This window comes from Castor canadensis, chromosome 15 (assembly GCF_047511655.1).
Source record: "Castor canadensis chromosome 15, mCasCan1.hap1v2, whole genome shotgun sequence".
Lineage (NCBI taxonomy): Eukaryota > Metazoa > Chordata > Mammalia > Rodentia > Castoridae > Castor > Castor canadensis.
This window is the reverse complement of record NC_133400.1, coordinates 6,168,387-6,181,867: the sequence shown is the minus strand read 5'-3', so window position 1 is coordinate 6,181,867 and position 13,481 is coordinate 6,168,387. Positions and strand designations below refer to the sequence as shown.

General features: G+C 42.8%; 1 protein-coding gene across 1 annotated transcript in view; it reads left to right on the top strand.

The window, feature by feature from the left end:
- Plcg2 (phospholipase C gamma 2) overlaps positions 1–9,380 on the top strand; it is a 130,565-nt gene extending 121,185 nt beyond the window's left edge. The window contains exons 32-33 of the mRNA XM_020179755.2: positions 4,302–4,486; positions 5,242–9,380. Of these exons, the coding sequence (XP_020035344.2) occupies positions 4,302–4,486; positions 5,242–5,284 (228 nt within the window). The 3' untranslated portion in view covers positions 5,285–9,380. The remainder of the gene's footprint in view (positions 1–4,301; positions 4,487–5,241) is intronic.
- Positions 9,381–13,481: the final 4,101 nt, after the last annotated feature.

The following is a 13,481-nucleotide window of genomic DNA, read 5'->3' as shown; positions in this document are numbered from 1 at the left end:
ACTTTATCAATTCTCAGTCCTTTACTTTGTTAGCTGAATATACGGTTTTTAAAGAGTATTTTTAGCACCATTTTATTACCTACTATATTTAATTTGAGAAGCAGGGTAAAAAAGGAGGGGGGATTGGAAAAAATTACCCATAAACAGCCTGTATGTAAAACCCTTGCTACATCTTGATGTATTTCCTTTGCCTTGTAATTTTTTGCATGTGATATTTCTGAAGTTGGATTCATACGTGTGCCCTTTCTCCATTTCACAGATGGCTTTAAGCATTTATGACTTCAAAAACCATCATGCTTTACTTCATCGGCTGTTGGTCCCTAACTTGCTTGCCACTCTCCCACTGATGGACACTTTAATTAGTGGCAGTTTTTTACTTCATAAATAATAAAGGTTGTCATGTAACTTTCTTTGATTAAAATTATTACCTAAGGCTAGGTATTTAGCAATGGAATAATAGATCAAAGAACAAAAGACCATTTTCTGTGATCCATGTTGAACTGTTCTCTGAAAGTAAATAGTTTCTTTTAGGTTCGTGTGTTATATTCAGTCTTGCCATTAATTAGAACTGGGGAGTGGGGAGGGCAAGCAGGTGGTGCCTGGAAGGTACATTTGAGAAAATTGGCCTCCCTGGGATTTCTGGAGACGTGATCCTGGGGGGACTGTGTTGTGCTCTGTGCTGGGTGGGAGCCAGGTGCAGGAGGGGGAGCGGCTCCTTGGGAAGGCTAGCTTGCAGGGCTTGTAGGTGAAGGCTCAGTCAAGCAGACATGTGCTCTAGAATTCCAGCCCACACTCTAGAATCCTGGAGGATTGGGAAAAATACTCCAGAGCTGAGCTGGTTCTCATTTTTAAGGCTGAAAAAGATATTCTTCCACTTGGGGAGACTGGAGATACAGAGAAAGGCCCTCCTTGTGCCTCCCCAGCTAAAGTTTGCCTAGTCCTGGCTCCAAAAAAGAACTGTTGTGCTTACCACTCCAGGCCCAACCCGATGTGATCACTGAATAGACAGACAAAACCACAAGCTGCAATGAAAACAACTGGTGCACAGTGATGAGAGGAAGAAAGACCCATGTGCACGTGTACACCTGGAATAGGTGGCTGGAAGTTGGAGTGTAGCCATAACACATGAATCATAGGTGCTTTCAAAGACACCCAAGTGATCACTGAAAAAGGCTTTCTGGAATTTGAAACAGAAAAAAATCCCTGGTTTCTTGAATTCAGAAATTCATTTTATAAATAAAGATGAAATGTAAGAAGCATCTCCTGATCCAGAGTAATAGCCCTGTGAGATGGACTTTGTAAAGAAAAGAGGGGCTGTGATCCATTACTGAGTTCACAGAGGGAATTGTGTCTGATGTGCAGTGTGACTGGACCCACTTTGTCCCAGGAGGGGTTAGAATAGCAAACACGTCCACAGACCCGGTCATATTTTAGCAAAAACCTACACTTTGCCAGCACACTAGATTGATAGCAGGAAAAGCAAGTCTAATGTCAGCCTTGTCCTCATCTGCACTAAAACCCAGAAGACAGTAGGATGCCAAGCTAGGAAGAGAAGAGAAAGTTGTGTGCCCGGCCAGCTGCCTGTCAAGGCAATGGAAATGCATTTATAGAAATCAAGATTTCAGATATAGCATGGATCGTACAAAAAGAGAACCTCGAGGCAGCCCCTGAACCAGTGGTCTTTTATTTAGAAGACAATCTTCTAGACAGGGATGTACAGAGAGGGGAACCAGAGAATAACAAATTCTGTAGCACAAGTACATCTTACACTCATTAAGATTTTGTCATGATTAGTGTCGAATAAGGATTCCCGAAACAGAAAATAAGCTATAATGAAAAATTCCATAATCCAAGGCTAAAAAGAAAAACCTACATGCTAAAAGGTAAAATAAACGGTTCTGAAAATAAGGCAAATAAAAGAACCCTGCCCAGGGCCGGGTCCATTCTGATATTTTGATATAAAAGAAAAATGTCATTTTAATTGGGATTGTTGAACAGGACCACTTCAAGAATTGAAGAACAAAAGCAATAAGAAAAAATGAACTAAATAGAAACTTGACCGACAATAAAAATAGGGAAAAGGATCACAGAAGCAGCAAAAGCCAAGAAAAATGTAGTCATCAAAATGACACGGATAAGAGCTGAACTCTATTAGAAAAGAAATCCCATGGTGCTGTGTTTATAAGAAACCTAAAAGCAAGCTATAAAGAAAGGCAAAAACCAAGCAAACAGGAATGGATTTTCTGATACTGGTAAAATTGGGGAAGAAAAGTTAAAGTCCTAAAGACAGTGGGGCATGGTGGTGTATGCCTGTAGTCCTCACTACCGGGGAGGCTGAAGCAGAGAGATTGCTTGAGCCCACCATGTCTCAAAAACAAACAGCAACATCAGAGTAATAACTAATATTAAGAGCAAAAGTTTGTAATGACTAAGAATGCTTGGATTACAAAGGATGAGAGTCATTGGGAAACAGCAGGCACCAAAATATATAAAGAAAAAACTTCTACAAAGATGAAATAAAGAAAAAATTTCAGCCGTGCATGGTGGTGCCCATGTGTAACCCTAACTCCTCAGGAGGGTTGTTCAAGGCCAGCCTAGACGCTATCTCAATTAATAAACTGGTGGCAGGTGCCTATGATCCCAGCTCCAGGGGAGGCAAACTAGGAGGTTCGCTGTCCAGGCTGGCCAAAATACAAAACCTTGTGTAAAAAATAACCTGGAAGCAAAAAAGGGCTGGAGGCTCGGCTCAACTGGCAAAGTGCTTGCTTACCAAGTGCAAGGCCCCGAGCTCAAACCCGAGTACCACAAAAAAACCCTTTATGTGTGTAAAGAAAAAACTTTGATCATTGCATAACCTGGTATATAAAAGGTCAAGTCATAAGCTCAAAATGATTTGACTTAAGAGATATACAGCTTTGTATTCTATGACAGTGTATTCTGTTGACTTCTTTGTCTCAGAAGCCTTATGAACTGGATTGTACACTTGGTCAGAAAGAAAACACATTAAAAATCTCGTATGTCATCACTTGGCTATAACCTGATAAAACTTGAAAAACAAGACGTTGAAAATGCTCAGTACTTGAAAATAAGAATTTGCTAAATAGGACAAGTTACCTAGGAAATAATAAAACATTTATGCCTGACCTATGTGGGCAAACTGTTTTATCATGCTTTGCATGTTACATGTTTTACAAATTGAATGTTTGGGGAGCAGATCGCTGCTGCCCTCCAACAGCATGTGTCCTCATCTCCGTGTCCCATGTTGGCAATTCCCGCAACATTTCAACACGTACGTTGGGATCTTTGATTTTACCCTTGTTGTTTTGGGGCCTTGTGACGGCTCCCACATGGCACTGACTGGCTGGTTCCTGTCTCTCCTCAGGGCTCCCTGTTCCCGGAGCCACAATTAATGTCCTCCAGGTGTCCTCTAAGGGAAAGGAAGAGTTGCACAGCTGTCAGTTTAACCCAAAAGCTAGACGTGGTTAGGCTTACATGTCGAAAACTCAGGCAGGCCAAAAACTTGGTCTTTTGCAGTAAGCATTCACGTTGAGGACGCAAAGGAGAAGTTTTCAAAGAACAGTGCTGCTCGGTGAACGCACAGATGTGAGAGAGACAGTGTTCTTGGTGATATGGAGAAAGCTTCAGAGATCTGGGTCAGACCGGGTGCAGCATTCCTTTAGACCAAAGGCTATATATATATATATATATCTCGTATGCATTTATTTATTTGAGGGTACTGGGGATCGAACTCATGCTGGCTAGGCAAGCAATCTGCCACTTGAACCACACCCTCGTCTTTTTGTTGTTGCCTTGGACCAGCTTTGGACTGTAATCCTCTTACCTCCACCTCCCAAGTAGCTGGGATTACACATATGCATATCAAAGCCCTACTTGCTTTTGAGATAGGGTCTTGTTCCCTTTTGCCTGGCCTCGCCTGGCATTGCAACCCTAACTCTGTCTCTCGACATATGATCTTAAATTCTGTGCCCCCTGCCCACCTCTGTCCCCATCCCATGCTTCTTGGGCTTTCACTTTAGACACCTTGCACTTAGCTAGAAAGGATCTAAGCAATGCATGTTTCCGTGTTTCATGGTAAGGCCTTCGAAACTGCTAGCTTTCAACGTCAGAGACGATCCCGAGTCTCATCTCAGCTTAACAGAGGCCCTGGTTTTTCAAGGATAATCACAGTTGCAAAACGTCTTCCACCAGCTCCCTTTGGGGCGCATGGTGAGACACGACGTCTCACACGTATATTTGAAAGATGTGGTCACCGCATGGTGGTTCTCTCCCTTCCTCTGCAGGAGAGTGAAGAGGAACTTTACTCCTCCTGTCGCCAGCTGCGGAGGCGACAAGAGGAGCTGAACAACCAGCTCTTCCTGTATGACACGCACCAGAACCTGCGCAACGCCAACCGAGACGCCCTGGTTAAGGAGTTCACCGTCAATGAGAACCAGCTCCAGCTGTACCAGGAGAAGTGCAACCGGAGGTAGGGTGGCCTCCCTCTCCTGCAGTCCTGGGGCCTCTGGACAGCCATATCCAGCCTCTGGGGCCAGTGTTAGAAATTGTTTGGTACCCTTGACTCTGATTCTTTCTGCTCTATAAGTGAACTTATGGCACTTGCCACTTCCTGAAGTAGAACTGTCTTCTCTAGAAGGACATTTCCTATAGTGAAAGTTCATAATGATCCCTGTTTTTTTTTTTTTTTTTCTTGGTTTTTATTTCTGCAGTGCTAGGGGTGGAGCCCAGGGCCTTTTACATGCTAGGCCAGGACCCTGAGCTACACCCCCGCCCCAATGGCCTCTAACTTTAAGGAGTCCCGATTGGGGCTAGTCCAGAGGCTTATGATCAGGGCAGAATCCCTCCCCCTAACCTGAGGAGAGGCCTCTGGTTGTGTGACATGCATGCGATGAGCGGAGGGACAGACAGTCCTGAGCAACCAAGCGTTGTCCTGATGTAAATGCTGTCAACAGCGCCCAACAAGCAGCACTGTGCTAAGCCCTCACTGCTGTGTTCCGTCTTCACATTGGTCTGCCGAGAACCTGTGATCCCATTTGGCCAGGGAGATGGTTGAATCTCTGTGAGCCTCAGTGTCTTGCCAGGACCCTAGAGCCCCACTCCTAATTCCCAGTCCTGTACCATGCAGCTATGAGTGGCCCACAAACGTATCGTTAGAGAGATGTCACCAGCATGGAGACTGTCTATCACGCCCTGCTGATGGTGGTGAATCTGTTTTTATTTCAGGTTGAGAGAGAAGAGAGTCAGCAACAGCAAGTTTTATTCATAGAAGCCCTGGCACATGTTTAAGGACCATGTGTGTGGGTGTGTGTTTGTGTTTAGGAGAACGTGCTATTCAGCCCCTGGGAAGAGGCCAGTCTGTGACACTGTACTCTCTTTGAGCTGCCATCAGGGTGACATTTCTGGAGAAGCCCCAATGGGCAAGAGTCAGGATGATTTCCTGTTTCTTTTTTACCTTGGACAACTTTTCTTAAATTCTTGAGAGAGGGCTTCTAAAATGTGCTCCTCATGTTTGGGCTCCATGTTCCCACCCTCACTGAATAAAAGCCACGACAGCCTCTGGCACTTAAGTCTTCTATGTGTGACCTATACAGTGAGCAGGATTTCTTCTCCAGGTAAGGTGATTGCGCCATGACCCAGGTAATTGAGTTCCACAGAAGATGAACTGAAAATGTAAGGAACTAATTCATTAGATTCTGAAAAGGACTTTTACTAAAAGACAAGTGATTCCACAAGAACCCAAGAGGAGCCCCGCCCCAGTCAGTGGACTCATCTCAATGTGTATTAACTACCACCGGTCGGCTGGCTCTTGGGACTGACCTCCTGCATGGACCAACCAGCAACAGCCCACAAGAAATGGTTGGGCAATGGAATTTGTTCACTAGGTCAATTTGCAATTAATGGGTGGTAATCTTGGGCCTCTGTTTTAAGAAAAGCCCATCAGAGAGACCAGAGAGCTGCTGAAGGCACAGCCAGGGTCTCACTTGCTCCTGCTCTGCCTGGCCTGGGAGTTGCTGGTCTCACTCATCTCATCCATACCTTCACTGCACTGGCCAGGAGACTGCTGCAAAGGCCCTGGGTCCACAGTCCAGAGTCCATTGCAGGTTCAAAGGGGCAGATGAAAGGTGGGTTTGAGGGAGGAGTTTCTTTGGGTCATCTAATTTTCTGGAGCAGAAAGCTGGCTTTAATGGCTTACGTACACATTAGGACGTTATAGAAAACCAAGAGGGGCAAGCCCAGCTGCACCATGGCTTTGGATATCCATGTGGTTGATAGGAGCTGATAGCTCTACATCCGGAGAAACCATGAGGTACGAACTAGCAGCAAGCTAGTGGAACCAGGACGGGGTCCTAGAAACCCATTCAGCTCTCCCTTCCCCTAGTTACCCAAAATGCTGGCCTTAGCATGTGTACACACAAAGTAGGCTCTGGCCGAAAGCCCCTCTCCTTCATTTCACAAAAACTTACTGAGAACCTGCCTCCTTAATGCCAAACACCCTGCCAAGGCCTCTGACGTTGGGAAAAAAAGCGTGGTTACTGGTCTTCCGGACCACATGCATCCATGAGCTCCTAAAAGCCAGGAATAAGGCAGCAGCAGCCTTGTCTGAGATGGGGCTGTCATCATGTGACTTTACTGTAGTAACTCCTCCAATCGGAAGCTGCTATTTCATTTAACAGTCAGCAACCAAGGAAAGAAAAGTCCTCCAAGGGACCAGTGTTCAAAGTGACCTTCAAGAAAGGTTGGATGGGAAGGATGTGCAGCCAGTGCCCCATAGACTGGGGGCCAGGTAATAGCCAGAGCCTAATTCTCACCTGTGGCAATGGCCCCAACCCCTTGCAGCTGTGCCATTACCTTTTCAGCTCCCACCTCACTCTTTAAAAGCCAGATTGCTAAGGACTGCATCCCTTTGGCTTAAAATGAAGTTTTTGTTACTGTACCAAAGAAATTGGGAAATGGCTAGATGGAAGGCAGCAGCTTAGCAGCTCTTCGGCTGCGGCTGTCTCAAGTCCACATGCTGCCTCATTCTGCAGGGAAAGTACAGGTTGGAGACAATACTGATGGTGCCACGTTCTGGTGCCTCAGTGACCCTGGTCAACCATTAGAGAGTGCGTCTATCCTGCCCAGGACAGCGCAGCCCCTTCGAATGGTTCTTGGTGGTGTCAGAGCCCAAGTGGATTCTCTCAGGAAAGGAACAGATGATGTCACAGCTTTTCCCAGCGTCTGTCCTGATGTCATTATCCTGATTATCCTAGCCGAGCTGTGCTTATTGCACGGCTGTTAAGCTGCAGCAGCAGAGTGATAGGAACACTCCGAAAGATGGCAGCCCCACCGATGGATCCAAATCCTGAGGGCATGCCTCACACTGGGTTTGCTCGCCACTCCAGTCAGTGAATTATTTGGAATGTCAGTTATTCTGTGGGCAAGTAGCTGGGGGAGGCTGGTTAGGTCACTGTATAACCTAAGTTTCCCAAGCTGAAAGCGAAGCAGCTTCTGCACTGTGACATGTGCAAGAGTTAAGCAGGGTGCAAACGTTTCCCGTTTGACTTCAGAATCTTTTTGCCACGCAGTGACTTGTGAGGCTACTGTACTGTACAAAACATTAGAGGGCCTGCTGATCAATTAAGAAGGCACCCAGGCAACAAAATCTAGTGATTTCTATGCATTCTGCTCCAGTTAAAAAAATTTAAACTTAGGCTGCCAAAGCCATGGTGAGCCACCTTACTCCTGGGAGTATTCCAGAGCTCTCTGGAGTCTCTGTTGTCAGATCCTCATCTTCCTGTATTACTCATTCCTAAGAAAATGCCTTGTTCTCATCTTACAAAAGACAACATGGCTTCCTCCAGCACCTGTCTACTGAAGACTATGGCCCAATGTGTAGAATTCAAAATATGGACGTTTGTAGAGTGGAAGACTAACAGAGTACAATCCTTTTGCAAGTCTGGTAATTCACAATGCTTTTCTTTTACAAGATGGACTGAATGCCCAGTAGAGTTGTGTCGTTTAACATGGGCCTGTGAAGGAGATGGCAGAACTCAGACACATTGCTGTCATAAAACTTGTTGTCTCTCCTTATCTGTGAGTGAGGACCATCAACATCTCCACATGTGGAATTTAAAAGGGAGAACAAAATTGGTGCTGTCCCTTGACTCTGAAAATGACAACAATAATCTAAGTAGATGAAATAATCAGAGGGAAAAGCCCTATTCGTCTTGTTCAGATATTCCCAATGAAGTTTTACTGATTTTATAATTAAAAGTTGTACTTCATGTGTTTATCAGTCAAGTTCAATCCTGAAGAAAAGGCTTCAAGCTTCATAATGATTCTAGGATATCATATAATCTTGTTACGGAGATAGATACAGTTAGACAATCTAAAAGCCCAAAGTTTTAGGCTAAAAATTTGAGGGGGAAGAGGTGTAAAAATGCAATTTTTAACAGGAAATAAAGGAGAATGCCATTTCTTCTTAAAAATCACCTTATTCATAGATTTTTGAAAGGAGGAGAGTGTCTTATCAAATGCACTTAGAACTGCTTGGCTAAGTTGGAAAAGAAATGTAGATGCCAGCATTTATATTTTTTGCAATAATTTATGATGAAAAGTTTTAGATGTTAATTTAGAAATATGCAAAGAAAGGTATCAGAACATAACATTTTAAGATTTCTGATCTAGGTTCACTAAATAATGAATTATTTGAAATCATGGCTACCAAAGGCCCCAATCCTTTTTTCTTTAAAAGGCTTAACCTTTAACTCATGTCATATTTAACTTTTAACTTTTTGGAGGCAACCTTAAAAGGCATGTTCTAGCCAATAAAAATCAATAATTAGATTTAGAAATCTGCACAATTACAAAATTGGTGTTTAAAAATTACTCAATGGTTTGTGCTGGATTTTTCTTTATTATTATCATCTTCTTTTTGTCTTCTTCCAATGCTGGGGGTCAAATGCAGGGCCTTGTGCATGCTAGGTGAGTGCTCTACCCTGAGCTCCATCCCCAGCCCTTTGCCTGAGCTTGTTAATCTTTAAAACGCTTTCTTGAAGAGCCACATTCCACAGTGATCCTGTCTTTCTCAGAAAATCCCACATTTCTTACTTTCTATTAGGCTTTAAAAACTGCATTTGTAAACTTGCGTCTCCTTATTAAAGCTTAATTTATTTTTTATATAAATAGTATGTGTTTGTGTGTACATAGACAATTGTGTGAATGAGTCACACAGATGCTGGCTGTTCATGTGAAAATTAAATAGCCATACCACATTTTAAAAAATAAAAATTTGGTCTGAATGAATACCATAATCTGCCCAGAACCTTTTTTAAGTCTTTTATTCACTTTTTGTGCTCTTAAATAAAGAAATATTTAAGCTATGTGATGATTACAGTTACAATTCTTTTTTAAAAATGTGTTTCTCTATGACACTTTTCTCTAGGTTTTGAGTCTATCTTTCTTCCAGCAAAAGCTCACTCTGTGTAGAAACCCCTACTTATAAAATTAATTCGTGTCTTCAATTTCTCAACTTTTGGAAGAATATTTAGGGCCTGAAGGAACAATGAGGTTGTTAAAAGCTTCTGTATTTCTCAGAAAAGTGATAGGTTATGCTAAGACGGTCAAGTCACTGAATTTTCTTGTCTACAATTGCTGGCACACATGTGCCATATTGCACATTCTATGATTCTCCACACCCAGTCCCGAGACTTTGGAACAGCCTAAGAAAAACCTCTGCACTACAAGATGAACAAGGACTAATAAAAAGGGGGAAATTATAATTACTAAATGATCATTTTTTAAAAAATGGATGCAACCATAACTAAAAGACATAAAATGAACATGTGTCAAAAATTCCATTTAACTCAGTTAACAAGGGGAGCAATAAAATGTTGCAGCCATCTCAAAGTAGAATTCAAAGAACAATACACATGCTAATAGCTGTCCAGATTATCCAGTCCTGTAGGGTCTCTATCCCTTTCATTGTTTGAATAATTCAAATAATTCTTGCCCGTATACAAGCTGTGTCCTGTGGAGAGTCTATTGATCACTGCCTCAATGGATGTTGACCACTGGTTTTTCTAGTTTTATAATTATTTCAGCATCACTGGTGGACTTGAGATCTGATCCCTACCTCACACTACACACAAAAATCCCCCCATGGGATGGCGGGGGGGGGATGGCAAGATAGCTAAATAGAGGCACCCAGCACTCACCTGTTCCTCCACTAAGAACCAAAACAAGTATATAACTGCATGTTGATTTTAGTAACAGAAGAGAACACTGGAATCCAACAGAAAAATGGAAACCCTTAAGATACAGAGACCTGGAGCAGCAGCATAGCAAGAAAGACAGTATTTCATCACTCACCACCCTGCTTCGCATCCAGGAGGAGCAGGAGGCTCCCATCCACAGGGGTAAAGGTGACAGAGTTCCTGAAAAGTATCAGTACAGATAATGGCAATCTGAGCTGCTAGAAAGTCTCACAGTCTTTCCAAGCTTGTAGCCTAAATACACAAGCAGCCTGAAATCTTCACACTAGGCTCTCTGTCTTTGAAAATGGGACTTACTTCATTTCCCAGTGAGCCCTCAGGGTCCTGAAGCCAGGAGTTACTGTGAAAAGGGACCTACAGTCTGAATTTGGACACTTTAGGGGTCAGAGACCCTTGCAAATTCCTATCTCTGGGCACCCCTGTCCCCAGACATTCTGCTGCTCTAGCTCAGTGGGTGGCTGCCTCAGGGAACCCACTTGGTGGAGTGACTGACATACACTGAGTGCTACAGTGTAGAGAATGTGAAGGACACTGTCCTCAAAAACTGAGGATTAGGGAGTCTGCTCTCTGAGATTGGGGTGTGTGGCATGTATGATTTTTGTGGGTGCCAGAACTGAAGGGTTGCCTGCACAGTTCCTGTCACCCCTCTCCCAACACCACATATGGATGCCTGTCACTAACAGGGCAGAGAAAACTGTGCATGTCTACTACTCCTCCCACTCATAGAATGAGCTGGGGAGCTTTTGAGAACATCATGGGGCCCTGACTATAATCCTAGCCCCAAGGCCCATAGCATAAGAAAGGCTGGAGAGGAACTTTGGCACTATATTCTGCTCTTCCTTCTGTAAGTGTTCCACTTGAGAGGAATTTTTCCTGGCTTTGATTTCCATTTGATTTTTGGTGGGCATTATAACAGAATCAGGGAGAAAAATCCCTGACTTTTCTCCCTTTCCCAGACATGCATAGTTGGGGTAGGGGGTGGAGTCTGAGATCCTGCTTCCAGTTGGGCATCCCCACAGTAGTAGGAGAGGAAAAGATAGCTTTTGCTACCTCCTTCCCTACACAGTTCCCTTGCATCAGTTCCTCACACCTTGCCTATGCACTACACACAAGACTGAGTATGAATACCACAGAAGGGTGCTGTGATTCCTGCCCCCATTTCACCCCATGAAACCTGTGGACCAGCACCAGTGTCTAATCAGAGGACAAGTGCTTCAAGCTCCTCACCACTAATTGAGTAGCCAATCAAAACACACCCAAGAGTTCCATTCAAGTAACAGAGCCAATATCAATCATGCCTGAGAAACATCACCCAATAGGGGTCATCACTCCCATCATAGACACAATCACATATGATGCATCCCACATAATACCATCTACACCACAACCTGTCTGAACTGCTAGAGTATCCCCACTTTTGCACAATCTGTAGAAATAGTGGGTCTAACTTCAATATGGTATGCCCAAACTCACTAATTACAGTGAAAGAAATTATTGGGAGATTACAGTATCCCACTGGAAATAAACTCAACATTTCATAACAAAGCAATACCACAAAATGCATCTTTAGGAGAAAACTGCTTAGTAAGAAAGCCATTCGTTATGGTAAGTCGAGATACACATTTCACCAGATGTACAAATCTCAAAATGTGAACATAAGAAATATGAAAAATTAAGGTAATATGACACCTCCTAAAGATAATTTTCTAGTAACAAATTCTAAAAACAATGAAATGGATGATATGCCTGATAATTCAAAAGAGCATTTTTAAAAAACTCAATGAGATCCAAGAATACACATATAAATAACTAAATGGAATTAGGAAAACAAGACAGGCTATGAATGACAAATTTGGTAAAGAGAGAATGATTTTGAAAAAGAATCAATCACAAATCTTGGAAATGAAGAGCCTGTCAATCAGACGAAATATTCAGTTGAAAGCCTCAACAACAGACTAGCTCAAGAAAAAGAAAGAATATTGGAGTTTGAAGATGGGGTTTTCAAAACATCACAGATTATACAAGATCTTTAGGACACCATTAAAATATCAAATATCTGTATAATTGGTATACTTGAAGGGGAAGAGATTAATCTTAAGGGCTTAAAAAACCTATTCCATAAAACAACCGCAAAAACTTCCCCAAATCTTGGAATAGACATAGGTACCCAGGTGCAGGAGGCCTTTCGAATCCCAAACAGACATGATCAGAAAAGATCCTCACCATGATATATTATAGTCAAACTATCAAAAGTACAGGAAAAAGAATTTAAAAATCTGTAAGAGGAAAGTGCTAAGTCACATGTGAGGACAGCATCATTGTACTAACAGATTTCTCAGCAGAAATTTTACAGGCCAGGAGGAGATGGAATGATGTATTTGAAATCCTGAAAGAAAACAACAGCCAACCAAGATTACTATACCCAGCAAGGTTAACTTTCAAAATAAGCATAAATGAAGGGACTTCAAGACCACTAGACCAGCCTTACAAAAGATGCTTAAGGGAGTCCTACATCCAGAAGTTGAAGAAAAATAAAAGAAGAGCCAGGCATGGTGGCTCATGCCTGTCATACCAGCTACTTTGGAGGTGGAGATCAAGAGGATCATGGTTTGAGGCCAGTCTGGGTAAAAGGTTACCAAGACTCCATCTCATCAACAAACCTGGGGGACTGGGGATGTGGCTTAAGTGATAGAACACCTGCCTAGCAAGTGTAGAGGCCCTTACTTCAAATCCCATTACCACCCTTGTAAAAAATTAAACAAAAAAACAAGCTGTATATGGTGGTCCACACCTGTAATCTCAGCTATGCAGGGGGTATAGGTAAGAGAATTGTGGTCTGAGGGTGCCTCTGGACAAGAATGCAAGACCCTATCTGAAAAATAACTAAAGCAAAAAGGGCTGGGGTGTGGCTCCAGTGGTAGAGCACTTGACTAGCAAGCACAAAGCCCTGATTTCAAACCTCAGGACCACCACAAAAAAAAAAAAAGACCCAAATAAATCATGATAGCAGTGAATGTATAAATCTCACTAGAAGAGTAGATACATAAATGATAGAATCAAATTTTGTCAGTATACTGAACTATCCACCACCAAGATGAATAAGAGAGGAAGGAAAGAACAGAGTATTCAAAACAACTCAAAGAAAATCAACAAAATGACAGATGCAAATCCATACCTTTTATAAAGGTAAATGGTCCAAATTCTCCAAGT